The 17,713-nt window shown below is 38.1% G+C and overlaps 1 protein-coding gene across 1 annotated transcript in view; it reads left to right on the top strand.

The window, feature by feature from the left end:
* The first annotated feature begins 333 nt into the window (after positions 1-333).
* LOC150081599 (neutral ceramidase B-like) overlaps positions 334-17,713 on the top strand; it is a 178,738-nt gene continuing 161,358 nt past the window's right edge. The window contains exon 1 of the mRNA XM_090380565.1: positions 334-507. Coding sequence (XP_090236691.1) covers positions 352-507 — 156 coding nt within the window. The 5' untranslated portion in view covers positions 334-351. The remainder of the gene's footprint in view (positions 508-17,713) is intronic.

The raw sequence follows: 17,713 nt of genomic DNA, 5'->3' as shown, positions 1-17,713 counted from the left end.
CAATATACGTCTAGTTCTAATCTACACTTATTCTAGCATACTTCCACATAGCTTCCTATTCTGAAGAGCCATAGGGCAAGAACGGAACGAACTCCGAAGGTAGTTGTCGGAAGTCAAGTACGTACAGAAAAGGGGTAAACGATCTATTGACCCATTAACGAAAGCTTCCCGAAGGTCTGCGGTCTCTTTCCGCAAACATACATCCCAACACGAACTGCAACGCTAAAGACTTTCGCTTTCCCTATTTATCATCTGTTGTTACATGGAGCGACCACTAAGTGGAGCCAGTGTCGCCTAATAAAATAATTTAACATGTGGTATCTAATCGCATTCACTTAGCTGCATGTGCTGATGATGGGCAGAATGTCTATCTTGGGACCCATTGCTACCCTTACAATATGGATTCTAATTCTTAAAGTGAATCCGAGTAACGGACAGGGAAGTGAAGTATATAATATAGGGGTTGGCATTGCTGACATCACTGGGCCAGCAGCAGAGATTAACATGGTAAGTGATTTATTTGACAACTTGCAATCATTGTTATCTGTAAATTTGCTACACCTGTTGTTTTTTACTTAATGGATGAATGATAGTGATGGCTGTGAGGGGAAGCAGAAAAGCATGATTATTTGACTTCCGTCTAAGGCATATATAATTTCCTTGAACATAGTTGCTAGATAGGATCAGTCACATTTTATAAAAAAAAAACATATGACAAAAAGGCTATATGTAATCATGTTTGTTCAATTAGCCGAAGTAAAACTAAAGAATTATAATCAGGTTTAAAAAGGAAAGAAATGCAGTTTAATTTAGTTTCTGTTGTTTTGTTTCACATATTTCCAGTGCTTTTTTTTTTTTTTTTTTTTGTAAAAAAATAGGTGCCGGTACTCATTCTTTGCTATCAGTAAAAATTGAAAATTAAAAGGATATGAAAATAATCTAATTTTTTCCCCTCTGATATTGTTACTTCTCTGCTTGGAATAATTCTTTTATTGATCCCAAGCAGAGATCAATAAGAGAATTACAGACGGCAGAAAGGCTATCGGCACGTTAAACTCTGTTCTGTGGAGCAAAAATATCCTACATAAAACAAAGAAACTTATATTTCAAACGATTGTACAAAGTCTGCTATTGTATGGAGCGGAAACCTGGACATTGAATAGGCGAGCGGAAAACGAATTGCCCTCCACAGAAATGGATTTTTCGAGACGCTCAGCAGGAACTTCTAGAAGAGACAGAAAACGGAATGAAGACATAAGTGAAAAAATGGAAGTGAAAAAGACTATTATTGACACCATCACAGAAAAGCGTCTAACATGGTATGGACATGTAAAACGGATGCAAGAAAACAGATATACAAAGGCTATCCTGGAATGGATACCTCCTGGAAGAAGGAGAAGAGGAAGACCTAGGAGGACATGGATGGATGGAGTACGGGAGTGCATGACAAGCCCGAGGCTTAACCGACCAAGACACCTTGAACCGCACTTTATGGCGGAAAAAAATTCCTAAGAAATAACTTGTAGGCTGAGGAAGCCCATTGTAAATGGAAACACTCCTCTTGAAGAAGAAGATATTGTTACTTTAGTAATAACGTTTTTAGAATAAGAACAACAAATTAAGTATATTAACACAGTTTATTAAGCATAGATTTATTATTCAAGTATATAAAAAATTAAGTAAACTGTGAGTAAAATAAGTAAAAATAATAAAGTTTTTGTAGAATATTCCAAATTTTTATTAAGTTCTCATCCGACAAGCTATGCCGACTTCTTTTCTTCCTCTTTGGGTGTCGGTTGCTGAATAATTTCCGAAGCAGCCACGAATCGACATATTTTGCTGAATGGAAGTGGGTCAGCGGTGGGCCTACAGTTTTAAGAAACAGTAGTGAAGAAACTGTTTTTGTCATCAACGAAGCGCTGATTTGGCTGGCGATCAGATTCATTTGTGAAAATCCTCGCTCACATTCACTGGGTGAAATTGGTATCGTACTCAGAGCGTTCATCAAATGCTTCAATTCTTCCAAAACCTTCTTACCAATTAGGTATCCACGAATTGCATTTAACTGTAATTGACAATTTTCTAACTTCATTTTCACCAAATGCCAACAATTCATATTTAAAAGGATTAATACCTTCGTTGTCCTTCTCTCGTCATCGGTATTGTCACTAGTTCTTAAATTTGAATTTTTTTTTCTTTTCTTTTTTTTTTTTTTGAAACTGTCCAAAATATCGGTGTCATTCTGATATTCAGGTGCTGTGACCGTGTAAACAGAGATAGAGAAAATTTACGGGAAAATGTGGATAATGCACTTCCGAGAAACAACGGATGATTCAACGCGGTAAAAGAAAATCACTTTTCTAATTCTCGAACGGGAAGCTTACAGTTGATTCATAGCGGTGTCCAACCTACGGCCCGCGACGAAAGTGAACTAAAACAGCATTTTAAAATTTGTTAATTATCAAAAACATTTTCTAATTAAATGTTTTGTTCAGTAAATGTAATTGTGTATTGTACTTAATAACATTTTTGAATATTTTCAATTTTACTTTTATACGCAACAAGATATCGAAAATGTAATACACTAAAGAAATCTAACTGAATTTTTTTGAATATGGCCCCTGTACGGTAAATGTTGGACACCACTGCAGTAGATGGTGGGCCAGAGCCCATTGGAATACACCTTGATCTGCTCACTCTTGACCAGCGCGACTTCTCCGTATGTGGGACAGGTAGTCGGATAGGTTTTACCAGATACCACTAAGTTGTAGAATGCTAATCCCTTTAGCTCTCTTAATTCGTGCAGCGGCACTAATTGACTAAATTGCCTGAAGGTCAGAAAAGCGAACAGGGCATACCGAGTTAATTCTCTCCTAATCCGTTCGCTATATGAAAATTTTCTTCGCTCAACGGAAACTATTTTAAATGGGAGTACAAAGGGAATTCCAAGGGGAATACAAAATAATTAAACAGAGGCCGACTGAGTAATTTAGAATTATAAAAATGGTTATACTGTATACAGTTTTATATAGAAAAAATCTTAACAATACGCAGTAAAAAATGCAATCATTTTAAGCTTATTTGAATAGTAGGTAAACATGTGAAAAAAATTTACGGAATATTACAAATTTCAAAGTGCATTGTATCCAAATGTCACACGTCACTGTTAATAAAGGTGCCGGTTCGCCGTACCGTTGCGTACTGTCTCAAAAAAAAGCACTGCTGATATTTCGATACAGAAAGCTATGTAAAAATTTGGATTAATGATGTCAAAAATGTGACTTAATATTGAAATTAAATTTTATTATTATTTTTTTTTTATTTTACAAATGTTCTTTTTATACCTCGACACGAACACGAATGTCAGAGGAGTTTACAACTAATCATTTTGAAAACGAATATAATCATTAATCATATTTAGCAGTGAAGCGAGCTTAACCCTGTCAGTGGGTACCAATTTCCCTTTAAATTTTACTGTCAACCAACAATCAAGGAACAAGTTTATTCCAGTTGTCGAGATAACACGCTGACCAAATGTAAATTTCCCGTGGTCAAATCTATTAGTTTTCCCCAACAGTTTATATTTATACCCTCAGGCTTTTGTACTGCATATCAGCGTGTAAAAACCATCGATTTTTCTTACTTCCCCCCCCCCCCCCGTTCTCATTGCTTTGTGCGCCTCAATCAGATTCCCTGTGAACTGCTTTATCCCAAGCCCTGTACCCGAACTTTTGCAATCTCTCCTCATATGGATGATATGTTTCTTTGCTATTCGCATCAGACGAATAACTCGTTATTGGACTCTCAAGAAGCTGAATGCCTTTTCTCAAAATGGACCTCAAACCTGAACACTGTTCCAAATGCGTTCTCCCCATTGACTTACATAATGGAACTATAACCACCTTTCATTTCCTCTAGATTCAAATGTACTGTAAATCACTAAAAAAAACACCATCACTTCCTCGGCTGTTTGCTTACACTGCACCTTAACCTTTACGTCTGACTGTATCAAAACACCCACACGTCTTCTTCCTTATTTAAGGCCTTCAGGTCTGTCCCACCTAATGTATACGCTACTCTCAGGTTTTCATTTCCTATATGCAGAACCTTATATTTTGCACCATTTCTCCGACCATCCATAAAGCCTGTCCAAATCATTCTGAAAACGCTCAGCCTGATTTGAATTGTTAACCACCACCATTCCAGTTTTAATATCATCCTGAAATTTCGACATCGTACTCTGCACCGCGCGCTTGATTATACCATTCAGGAACACAACTTGTAATCTGTAACCCTGGCTCAATCTGAAGAATGACTATTCATACCAATCCCTCCATCTCCTATCCTTCAACCATTTCTCGATCTACATCAGGATCTTCTTTCCCACGATCCCAACAAACTCCCATGTGGAACTAAGTCAAATGGTTTTATAAAGTCCAAGTATATACTGTAATATCAGTTTCTCGCATCTAACTCCAATGTGACCACAGCATAGTCATTTATCAGTTCGGTCAAACAATATTCTTCGCTTTACAAATCCGTGTTGTGATCTCTTCAAGATATTATATTTCTCAACTGATCTTACAATGCATCTTTCACTACAGACTTCATGTCCTCGTCCATCAATGAGATTAACCAGTCTATAGTTACTCATCTCAATCTTGGCCCAGTTATGTATTGTCAAGATATTAGCACTTCTTCAATCTAAGGCAGTGTTTCCCCGAGTGTGCGACGTGTACCCCCAGGGGTACGCAAAAGGGTTTTAGTATTAGTAAGAGTATTAGCAATGACCACATGGTACAAGGAAGCCTATGGCTTATGCTGCACCAGCCAAAAAAAAAAATATATATATATATATATATATATATATATATATATATATATAATAACAACCGAGAAGCGCCTCCAGCAACTACTCCAGATCACCGAAGAATTCAGCAATAATATTGGATGGAATTTGGTCTAGACAAATGCAAGACCCACAGATCGCACCACTGAAAATTAGTCAACCGAAACTACCAGCTGCAGACTGGTAAAGATAACGAAGCCATGGCAGAGGGAGAGGCCTATAAATAATTGGAGATGATACAGGCTCAGCAGTTACAGCACAAGGATATTAAGGCCTGCCTGACCAAAAAATACCATCAGAGACTCAGAAGCCTGCTGAAAGCAAAGCTGAACGGAGAGAACACAGTTAAAGCCATAAACACCTATGCAGTGTGAACATACTCCTTCGGGATCATAGATTGGACTAACACCGAGCTGGAGGATATCATGAAAAAGATAAGGACAATGATGACCAAGAACCACCAACACCACCCGAAACCTGCCGTGGAGAGATTGACAATTGCCCGGGAAGAAGGAGCCTGATAGACCTCATTGAGAAACAGAAGACAGCGATAGTTAACCTGAAGGATTACTTCCAGAAACACACAGCAGCACTCCACCAGGCCATAAGGAAGATATACAAGCGGTATACCCCACTCAACCTAAGCGAGGAGTCCCCCCCACAAACCAGGAGGTACAAACGAAGCTAGAGAGATGGGCAGAGAAGACACTCCATGGCAGACACTACAGTGATCTCCATCAAGATCACATAGATAAAACTGCTTCCAATGCATGGCTCACGAGCGGGAACCCTCTTCCCCGAGACCGAAGGATTCATGTTCGCCATCCAAGACCAGGAACTATAGAAAATACATCGCCAAGGAGCCCGTAGTGTTCGATGACATGTCGCCGATGCCACCTGGCCTCAGAAACGATCCAACGCATCACCGCGGGATGCAAGGTGATCACCCAGACTGAGTACCCTCACAGACACGAACAGGTAGCCATGATAATACATCAGAAGCTACCAAGGAAATACCAGTTGATCGAAGAAAGTGTACCGTACTACAAGATGAACCCTAGGCAGTACTAGAGACCCCAACGCACAAGCTGTACTAGGACCGCGCCATAATAACGGATATGACAATCCCGCACAACAGACCGGACTAGAAGGAACCCTACATAACAGCCTAGCAGCAATAAGTCTCCTAGCGAACACCTACAAGGAACTTCAGAAAGTCGCATTCCTGAACACGTGTAGGATAGTTAGAGTTCCTCGACCAACAGTAACACCAGACATAACAACAAACCATCCTGTGCACTTGGTAACAATACCCGTCACGAGGTGGAACCCCCAGTCAGGGAGAAATAATATAAGAGCAATAATAATAATACAGTAAAATAAAATAAAAATAATATTATAAGATAAAATAAAATATAATAATAAGAAGCAGAATTTTAAAAATATAAAAGGAAATAGACAACATATGCATTTCCCTCCTCCTACAGGTAATTATCCATCTGACCTTTGAATTTCCCCACCCTGTCAGCCTCTTACCACCCATGCAGGTAACTTATTCCACTAATTTATAACTCGCTGGCTAAAATAAAACTTCCTGCAATCCAGTCTAAACATCTCCCCCGTAACTTGAAATTATGGCCCCTAGTTCTAAAATCATTTTTAACCGTGAAAATTTCGTCCTCATTCATTTTACTTACGTCTCTCACAGCCTTAAACACTTCAATCAATTCTCCTCTAAAGTGCCTAGTTTCCAAACTCTGCAACCCACATATTCGAAGTCTTTCTTCATAAGGACGCCCTTTTGCCGATCTCACCAGGCGAGTTACCCTCTTTGCACCCTTTCAAGAAGCACAATGTCTTTCTTTAGGTGCGGTCTCCATACTTGAACACAGTATTCAAGTGTGGTCTAACAATAGCCTTATATAATGGGATTATAATGTCCTTATCTCTACTAGCAATTGTTCGATAAATCATCGATAGAACACACTGGGCCTTCCTTGCAACCTGTCTACAAAGCTCGGAGAATTTCATAACTGAATCGTAACACCCAAGTTCCTTTCCTCTACTACCGGCTTTAGTACAATTCCACCAAGTGTGTATGTTATGTTTTGTTATGTTATTTGGTTTTTAGGAGCATTAGCAACTAAGGCCATATTGCTCCGAAGATATGCGGTGGTCATTCCCTGATCTTCCCGCATCCTCCGTATTTGGTGGTCACGTGCTCGAACCCCGGCCTAATCAAGAAGCGTGTGCTACGCACTGCCGCTCCTGCCCATCTGGCTACGGAGGCGCCACCATCTTGGAGTTACTGTTCCCCAGGTGTAATACCTTACACTTTGCTGAGATTAAAGCATTGCTGCCATTTTTATGACCATCCATGAAGTCTATCTAGGTCCCTCTGAAGAAGCTCTACTTGGCAGTGATCATCAACTACTCTACCAATCTTTACATCATCTGCAAATTTAGACATCACGCCCTCTATCCCTTCATCGATGTAATTTATGAAAATCAAAAATAAAAGCAGTCCTAATACTGATCCTTGGGGAACTTCACTTCTTACATCAACCCAATCTGAAGAATAACAATTTATCACAACCCTCTGCCTCCTGCCCTGAAGCCATCCAGCTAAGGATTTTCCCTGTGATTCCAACCTGTTCCAGCTTATAAAGTAACTGCTCATGTGGGAATGAGTCAAATGCTTTGCTGAAATCCAAATAAACAACGTCGAAATTATTTCCCAAGTTAAGCTCTTGATTAACCCTGTCAAAATAGCTAACTAGATTAGTTAAACATGATTTTCCCTTTACAAAATCATGCTGAGTATCCTTCAGAATTCCATTTCTATCTAAATGATCCTGAATTCCACCCTTGATCATTGTCTCCATGATTTTCCCTACTACTGAAATTAGCCTGACGAGCCGGTAAATTTCCACTTCACTCTTAGAACTGCCCTGATGTATTGGAGATACAATGGCACTTTTCCAATCCAACGGAATCACTCCAGAGTCCAGCGATGCTCTCATAATTAGCCTCAATGGTTCAATGCACTCACTTTCCGCCTCCCTTAAGATTAAAGGGTATATGTCATCAATCCCAGGAGCCTTGTTAGCCTGTATGCTCGAAAGTTTTTTCATTAAATAAACATGTGAAATTTCAACATCATTAACAAAGGGTATTTCTTCTGTAAATATCGATGCAAAGTAACTGTTCAGTTCATTTGCAACTTCAGCTGTGTATCTAATGCTATCCCACGTCTATTACATAAGGGTCCGATCTGGTCTGTCCTTCTCTTCTTTGCATTTATATATGTCAAGAATTCCTTTATCCCCACTTAGTCCCACAGAAAATGTTAGACTTTGCCAGTCTAACATTTTTTGTGGGACTATTACAGATCACTTTGTAGCTGTTATAGGCTTAAGTACTTTTTATTGCTCTAACTTTTCCATGCCGTCTTTTTCTCCTCGAGTAATCTGGCAACTTCCTTATTCATCCAACTTGGAATCTTCCTCGTGGAGTATTTTTTAATGGTATATAAGCATTCAAAGCTTCTGCGATTAATATTTTAAAGGTATATGATAATTCGATTGTATTCGCTCTTTGTGAGATATCTATCCACTTAATGGAGGCCATGTAGCATCTTAGGTCGTCTTAATTTCCTTTCCTGAAATTATAACCCATTCCTTTGCCTTTAACTACTGCTACCTTCTCTCTTCCTCATCCACCGTAGAACTCCGTGATCACTTCCTGCTACTGGTTCCTGTACTGTCGGCCCTATTATGTCATCTGGTTCATGGGTGATGATGAGGCCTAGAGTATTCTTTTCCCTAGTACTCTCCTTGACATGTTGATACATATAACAATCTAGTTGATTTAAAAATTTTGTACCCCATGTGGAGTTTCTTTCCCATTTGCTCCAATCAATTATAGTCAAATTAAAATCACCCATAATAAGACTGATGCTTACTTGCCCATTTATTTGCATGTAGAGGCTCTCATCATAATCTTCACAATCACCCGGACTGTGGATTACTCCCACTCTCATATAGCCAAAACTAGCCTATTTGGTTAGCATTGTCAAACAATGTTTGACAATGCTAACGAAAGTCTTGAACTATAGGAAGATAATGAAACACATAGTTTAACTAATTGCTAGCAAATTGAAGGTCCCAGAGATTTACTGCAGGAAGACATACAACACTGGAGTCAAAAATGTTTCCAATAACTTGGTGACGATTTGTCAGAAAATAAAATTATGGACGAAGCAATGATCTCAATATGAATAAGAAGAAATTGGATCAAATCCATGGCCTAAGTCAGCCATGTAGCCGAAAAACGCCCTAGTTACAGATTTACATTATATACTGACCAACAGCATGATTCACTAGTCAATGATACGATTTTTTTAGGGACTATTCAGAAAAGGGTAACATTTCTCTTCTAAACAGATGGAAATTATTGACTTTATATAAATTAATGTGCATGCTCATGTTTAAAGTGAAAATAAAACTCTTTAAGACACGTATGTATACATTTTATGACTCCCCGCTTTAACCTACTAACCACCGGTTCCGATCACGTCAGATAAGAGCAGTGCTGTAGTCGTAAAATTAGAAGAAGGTATACTCTGATAATGTTACGTATGCAGAGTGTATACTGTGCTTATTAATCGAATTCTAGAAAGTATATGGCGTATACCCGTGTGTGCGTATATAAATACACACACACAGCATATTTACTTATATATATTAAAAATAATAAAACTATATAGGTATTGCCTAAGAATCAAAATTTAATAAATTTTTTTTAATTTTCAGTAAATATTTTAATAATATATATATATATATATATATATATATATATATATATATATATATATCTGATAATTAAAATAAATATGATATTTAAAATAAAAAACATCAGCCAGTAGTACGGCAAAAATGCAGAGCGAAACGAAACGCAAAATAATATAAAATAAACAAACAGGGAAGGGAAAGTAGAGATAAGACAAAAAGGTAGTCGATAATCCCCTGTATAATTTAGTAATTAAACCCAATTAATAAAAACGATGTAAATTTAAAATAATGCCAATTATATATAATTTAGCGGTACCCCCCTCGAAGGTACCAGTTCCAAAAGACGTGAAATATCACCAAAAAGGGGTTAAAGAAACTACAAAAACTAAAATATCAAAATATTATTTTGATATTTTAGTTTTATTTTAAATTATTTCAAATTTACATCGCTTTTATTAATTGGGTTTAATTACTAAATTATACAGGGGATTATAGACTACTTTTTTGTCTTATCTCTACTTTCCCTTCCCTGTTTGTTTATTTTATATTAATTTGCGTTTCGTTTCGCTCTGCATTTTTGCCGTACTACTGGCTGATGTTTTTTATTTTAAATATCATATTTATTTTCATTATCAGATATAATTAGGCTTCATGTGGAGGATGTGCATTTGCTGCCTCTAATGATAGCTTCATATTCATATTTATTTATTTTTATTACTTTTGCCTAACTTTTACATTACATTATATATATATATATATATATATATATATATATATATATATATATATATTTTTTTTTTTTTTAAAGTCTTTCAAAAACCAGAAGGTATACGCTATTCACCTAAAATAATCAAGAGAGTATACGCCGTATACCCTCCACTACAGCCCTGGATAAGGGAGCTTCTACTATATTGTTATCTATTTCTTTTCTAAGTCATCTGGAACGAGGGAGCTTTACCAGAAAGCTTGGCTTGTTACTATCGGTGCACGACAGCTGCAAGTTCTACGTGAAGTGGGTTCCCAAATCTCTCAAGGATGAACATAAACGTTTGCGAATGAGATTGCACTACAACACCTAAAGCAACATAAGGAAGGAAATCACTTCTTGAATCGCATAGTGACCTAGAAAGAAACAGTGAGAGAACTATAAACCACACAGCAAGCGGCGCAGCATGCAGTGAAAGCCTCAGTTATCACCACGACCGAAATTGAGGACTCTCAATATTATTGTAAAGGACATACTCATAATGTTATTCTACTCAGAGATCACCGCTGCTATGCTATTTCATACGAAGAGATGAAAGAGTTAACTCGCAAAAGTTTTTGGGAAGTTTAACGTGGATCTGGCAGTACGCTGATTCCACAGGGATGATGAGCAAAAGAAAACGGTAAAACAATGGTGCAACAGAACTAAAAGCCTTTTATAAGCAAGATATGGATAATTCTGATGTACAGATAGGATAGGTGCCTAAAACTGTGGTGGATGGGTTTTTTTTTTTTGTATCAGATACTATTAAAGGCAATACTAATTCCAGTTTTCATTTGACTCGCCTCAGCGTTAAATTTAACAAGCGAGCATCCAAACGATTTTCTGACCTTAAACTTTTTCACCTTAAGATTCTTTACAGTATCTTTTCTGGAATGATATCAACGCGACTAATACCCCATCGAAACACTCTCCATGTGGCTCTCGCAGGGGCGAAAAAGACACTTTCAAAATTCTCAGATTTAACTTTGAAATCAGAACACCCTCAGTGTCTGGCGAACTTTTTGAAAGGATAAAATAAAACTGTGCGTGCTTCGGTCAACATTATTGCTTTACTATGAGTAAAGCAGGCGGATACTAGCGAGTTCACACGATGCATACTAGCCGATGCCCATGCAGTGTGGCATCTTTAAGGGCAATGTAGCATTCTTAAGTGACACTAGTGGTTGGGAGACTAAATGTCACTAACGAGTCAATTCTTAAAAATTCAGAAAATTTCCTTCACAACTCTATCCATACAAAGAGCTGAACTTATTCAGGTAAGAAGGCTTACGTAATAGCCAACTTCTCACCAGCCTTATTTCTGCACCCTCATTCTGAAAAGTCTGCTGCTCTCAGTGCAGCCACTAAGCTATGTTTCTTGCTAACCAGTTTTCACTGCAACATGCTGCAAAGTGTTAAGTACTCGATGCTGACCTCATAAAATTTGTCTGTGATCGGGTGTATAGAAACAGCACTCTCAAGCTTCCCTTCACGATGATTCCTTCAGCTTTCTACAATCGACTGTGCTTCATCAGCGCCAATAACTAAATTCAACTTGCAGAGTATCTGTTCACAGTAACTCTTCCGAAAATTTTTCTATTTTATTTCTTTTTTTTTTTAAATTTAAAATAAATTAATTTAATAAAAAGTTTGCCGAACTTGAACTAAACTGTCTGCCTAATTGAAATCCTCTGTGAGCATGTTGTAGCTTCTTGATAAGATAATAACCCTGTTTATGATTTGTTTGTTTATTTACTTACACACACATATATATAGATAGAGAGATAAGTTGTTGAGAAGAGGAAAGAAAAAGTAAAATGGGGAAAGACAAAAAATAAAGATCAGCGGAAGTAGTATAGTTACAAATTGAAAAAGTAAAAAGCATAATAAACGATAAAAAATATTACATTTTGAACACAAGATAGAAATATATATAGGTATTTCAAATATATATCACAATCCTGGCGTCTCGAAGTGTCAACCACTAGAATTGCAAGAAAAAACGACAATATAATGTTCTCTGCTTCTAATATAAATCACATGCCAAAGCAAAGTAAAATTAATAAGGAAAATTAAGGGAGAAAAAGGGAGGGAATAAATTTAATAAATACAACAGTAAAAAAAGATGGGTATAAAGGAGGGATATACAAAGCTAGCAGTAACACTGGTTAACACGTAAAATGTTATGAAAACATCCAATCTTGACTAATTTCATGCTGCTGAACACGAAAATCACATTACAATTTGTCGATCGGCTCTTGTTGTTGAATTACAGTTGGGGTGTCATATTAGCGAGTTACTCTACATTATCAACTACGACTCTCGGGAAAACGCATGGCAACACTGCATTTTCAGTACCAACACACTCTCATCGCGTGATCGGCAACTGTCGCCTCGCTCTGCATCAAGTGATAAGTTGTCATCTCAAATGCCCCTCCAACTCTATTGTAGTAATCCTCGAATACGGCTAGATATTGGATGATTTGTTCTCAGTTAATGGGTGTTCTCTGTGACATTCCTACTTTTTGCCCAGTATTTGTGTTGAGTAAGATTAATATGCCCCGTAAATGCGTGAATAGTCCGGATGACTTCTGTTACGTATGTGAAGTCACGTTTGCTTCAAGAATGCGTTCCTTAATTCGAGCCATAAAAAAGGCCTACTTCTTGTACTTTGGGTGTAAAGTAGGCGACCAGACCAAAAACTGGGGACCACTCATATGTTGCACTGTTCATTAAAACTCAACGCGTGGGTGAATCGAAAGGGACGTTTTATACTTTTCGCAGTGTCCATGATATGGAGGCAGACAACAAATCACGTCACAGGCTGTTACTCTGTATGGTGCCTCCTATTAGAAACGGGATAACAATGAAGAAAAAGTGGACAGTGATGTACCCAAATATACCACCTGAAATTCGTCCCGTGCCTCCCGGTGAAGTACTACCCTGTTCCTGAACCACCCGACCGTTTTTCTATACTCTCTGATGAAGATACTAGTGAACATCAGCTTGATATACACGAAGTACAGCAGCCGTCTACGTCAAGGGATCCACCACTTTGTCCAAACCTTTATCCTGTTGTTGTTGTTGTTGTTGTTTAGGATTTTATTGGCACATCAACGACTAAGGCTATAATACGCCAAAACTTTTCCATCTGAACCACATAAGATCACAGAAAGTGAGCTCAATGACCTCATCAGGAATCTCGAACTGCCAAAGAATAAGCAAGTTTTTAGCCTCGAGGTTACAACAGTGAAATCTTCTAAATAACAATAAGCAGTTCCCAATCTTTTTGACTCGCGAACCCATTTGAACGTAATATTTTTATCGCGAACCACTTATTCTCTGAAATCGTATAATAGTTCTGAATTTTTATTATATTTCCAGCACTACGTTTTTATAAGCGATATTGCGTAATAATAACAATTATTATTAAGTACTACATATAACTATACTAAAAATAATTAGTATGGAAAACATATTTAACACGATGTACTGTAAGATAGTCAACAAGTTATAAGGAATTGTGGGAGATGCGATTTCTTTCGTTGGCAATTCTTTACTTTATATTTAATTTTATTTTACTTTATTATGTTATACTTCATAGTTTACAACATATACCTATGAAAATCTAAGCAGACGCCATTACAGAATTTTTAGTGCAAACCCCCTGTAACACTTTCGCGAAACCCCAGGGGTTCGCGAACTGAATTCGTGATATAGAATCCAGCGGTTCCCAACCTCTGGATTCTATATCATTCTGTGAAAGTGACAACTTTTCGTACTCGAAATAAAGAATATGATAAATTCTATCAACCAGAAGGTGAACTCACTGTTTGTAAGGATGTCGATGGTCTAATGGTAGCAATGAATGGTAGCATCACTGTTTGTAAGGATGTCGATGGTCTAATGGTAGCAATGAACATGAGGCATGTTCCCGAAAAATGGCGACTATTTATAGACGCTTCTAAGATTAACCTTAAGGCTGTGTAATTACACAATGGAAATATGCTGCTTCAATACCTGCTGCGTATGCCATCCACAAAATAGAAACATACGCAAACCTGGAGAAAATCCTCTTAGGCGTACACTATCAGAAGTATCAGAGGCAGATATATGGTGATTTAAAGGTAATTGCCATTTTATTAGGACTACAAAAGGGTTACACTAAGTATTACCTAAGTCCTATTCCACCTATCCTTTTTACACACTATATTTCCCGTTTCCCTGACAATAGAATCACCGACAATAACTAGCTCCTGTGGGACCAGCGTATCCTGCCTTGGAGATTGCCGCTGTGTTGCCTGATGCACAGGATTGAGCTCTGGCGCTGAGTTCGGCAGCTGACAGCTTGACGGGCCTCCATTTCAATTCCTACGAGGGCGTCAGTCCTACTCTTCAAGCTCTCATAGACTGCCAACAGAACACTGAGTTGGCGCCTAATTTATTGACACTTTCTGCACCTAGCACGAACACACACAAAGACATCCACCTTGGCTAGATCATGTTCTGTTCCAAAAATCCGCAAACATTCCACAAGTTACCTTTTTTAGGCTGTGATGCGTTGGAGAACAGCCCAGTTCGGTTTTCCCCCGAGCCACAGCACTCCCGCTATTTTGTGATCGTTTCTTTGCTGCTCTAGTCTGAGGCATGATTTCCGTTTAGTTTAATTGATTACAATGAAAATTAATAAATTTAATTGATTAATTGAGAATACTACACTTAAGCTAATAGATTCCTAAATACAGTGATACGTATTACGCTATCAAGTTCGAGATATACGTTACGCTATATCGTAACGATCACAATATTAAATTAGTATATCCTTAGCTAAACACAAAAAGTTGTTCTAGCAGCAATGCACTCGTAGTTTCTATCTTATAAACTCCTCTAATCCTATCTGCCACCCGGAGTATAAACATGAAATGTATTATTTACTTTCGCGCTTCATTTTGATTGCACTGTTTCAATTAGCGCAAAGGCTTGTTATTGTTTGTTATTTGGTTTCTAGGAGCATTAGCAACTGCTCCTGCCCACCTGGCTACGGAGGCGCCAGCAAAGGCTATAATGCATCTGAGAACTGAACTTGCAGTTATATTACTTGAGCTTGTAGTTATAAAGGCCAATTTGTCTCGTTTGAAGTATGGGGAAAAACGTTAAAGGTTATTTAATTATCAGTAAAACCAAGTCTGGTTGGTTGACTCCTGCATAGCCGAATGTGCAAATGAAGTTCCTGAAATCATTAACAGGATTTGCACCCTCAATTTCTAACTGAATCTGGGGACTATGTTTCTTTACACGTTAAACAGTGTTCTCATTTTTTTTTTTTTTTTTTTCTATTTGACTAGGCCTTTTGACGTATTTTTCAATATTTTGTTTTCTTCTAAATTTTCTGGATCTTTCCTCGTTTATCCTGCAGGTTTATAAGATATGTCACTTAAGTAAGAAAAAGATGTTGTTGTTGGTTTTTAGGAGCATTACCAACTAAGGCCATATTGTTCCGGGATATGCGGTGGTCATTCCCTGACCTTTCCGCATCCTCCGTATTTGGTGGTGACGGGCTCGAACCCCGGTCTAATCAAGAAGCGTGTGCTACGCACTGCTGCTCCTTCCCACCTGGCTACGAAGGCGCCAGTAAGAAAAAGAAAACCCTCTAGGCAACTGATTCAAGTTCTTTCTTCCTTGTAGGAAGTAAACCATTCACAAATAAGTGAAATACCGAAACATAATAATTATCTAACCTCTGACCCCTTCCTTCTTCATGCAACCAGAAAATAAATGAACGCCGGAAAATGTTTTAAACAGGAAGTAAAGAAAGATGAAAACAATATAGAGTAGAAATAATATCACCGTGGTATTAACATCCTTCCATGTGTATATTGATAAATTTAGTATGCATTAATGACCAAAAACAGCGATATAATTTTTAAACTGCGTCTTAAATTAAATTATTATAGTCCTGGTTAGTGGTCTGCGTCAGTTTAGTACGCAGCTGAAGCGTTTGCATAAGAAGCATCATTATAATAAATCTCATATTTTGAAACTACGTGAATATACACTGCCCTACCATTAATATCTGGACTCCTGCCTTCAGGCCAGGCCCGGGCAAAGTATGGCCCTCGGGCCACGAGCTTTAATTGTATTTTCGAAAAAAAGTTTACTTATTTTATGCCTTTTGAGACGCCTTTTTGAAAAATAAATTTGTATATGTAATACATTATAGAATTTGTCGACTTGTAAATTGTTTTATCATCTCTGTATTGTTCAAATTGAAATAGAATTTGAAATTGTGCGCGAACCGGAGCGAGCCAACGGGCGCTTTTATAACGGTATAATTTACGATTATAAACTAACCGCGCGAAACTACGGTAACAGACAACCGGTGATGACGACAACGGCTTTGCTGCGGTGGCGGAGTAATAGGATAGGACTGCTGATCGGCCGCAGTTCCAATCTGTTTTCTCTGACGGTCATCCCGCAGTTAGTTTTTTTTTGCGTTATCTTCGGTTACGTTATCATTGTTACGAACAAGCTCCCCAGGGGTGAGGTCATCTCCTCTACAGTCACTCCGCAGGGCACTACAACCCTCACATGGGAAGAGTCAGTAAACAACATCTTGGACACCCTGTTCCCGCTAAACACAGATCCTCGATCCAGCCAGTAACAAGAAATCTGTACTGAAAACGCATCCTACAGCACCACTTCTATAGCACAGCCTTTCAACTTAGATGAATTAAAACATTCCATTGGCAAAACAAAAAAGCCCAGGGTTAGACTTCATTGAAGCAGAAGTAATTAAGAAGCTTGCAGAGACGCAATCAAATCTCCTTCTCAGCCTGTACAACCATTGTCTGGAAGTTGCACTCTTCCCAGATGACTGGAAAGAGGCCAATCTACGCCTCATTTTGAAGAACCCAAGTAAACCACCGGAACAGCCAAGGTCATACAGACCCATAGCACTCCTTCCCGTTTTAAGCAAAATATTTGAACGTCTTGTCTTATCCAGATTGGAAAAACAGTATAAAAATGGAAATCTCCAGTCCCCAAACCAGTTCGGTTTTCGGGCAGGCCGTTCAGCAGAAGATGCTCTTCGACAGCTCACAGATTCAGTCAAAAATTCAGCCACCAAATACTTCTTAGTAATATCAGTGGATTTCACCGGGGCCTTTGACTTGCTGTGGTGGCCAAGTATACTACGAAGACTCAGAGAAGCTAGCGTTCCAGCAAATCTTTACAGCTGCATACAGGACTATCTTCACAACAGAAGTGTTACAGTCAGAAATGCCTATCGACAAGTCTCCAGAAATATCTACAGAGGATGCCCCC

The sequence above is a fragment of the Mastigoproctus giganteus genome, chromosome 8 (assembly GCF_048544385.1).
Source record: "Mastigoproctus giganteus isolate SK-2022 chromosome 8, ASM4854438v1, whole genome shotgun sequence".
Taxonomy (NCBI): Eukaryota; Metazoa; Arthropoda; class Arachnida; order Uropygi; family Thelyphonidae; genus Mastigoproctus; species Mastigoproctus giganteus.
The sequence above is the reverse complement of the archived record's forward strand: the minus strand, read 5'-3'. Positions and strand labels throughout refer to the sequence as shown.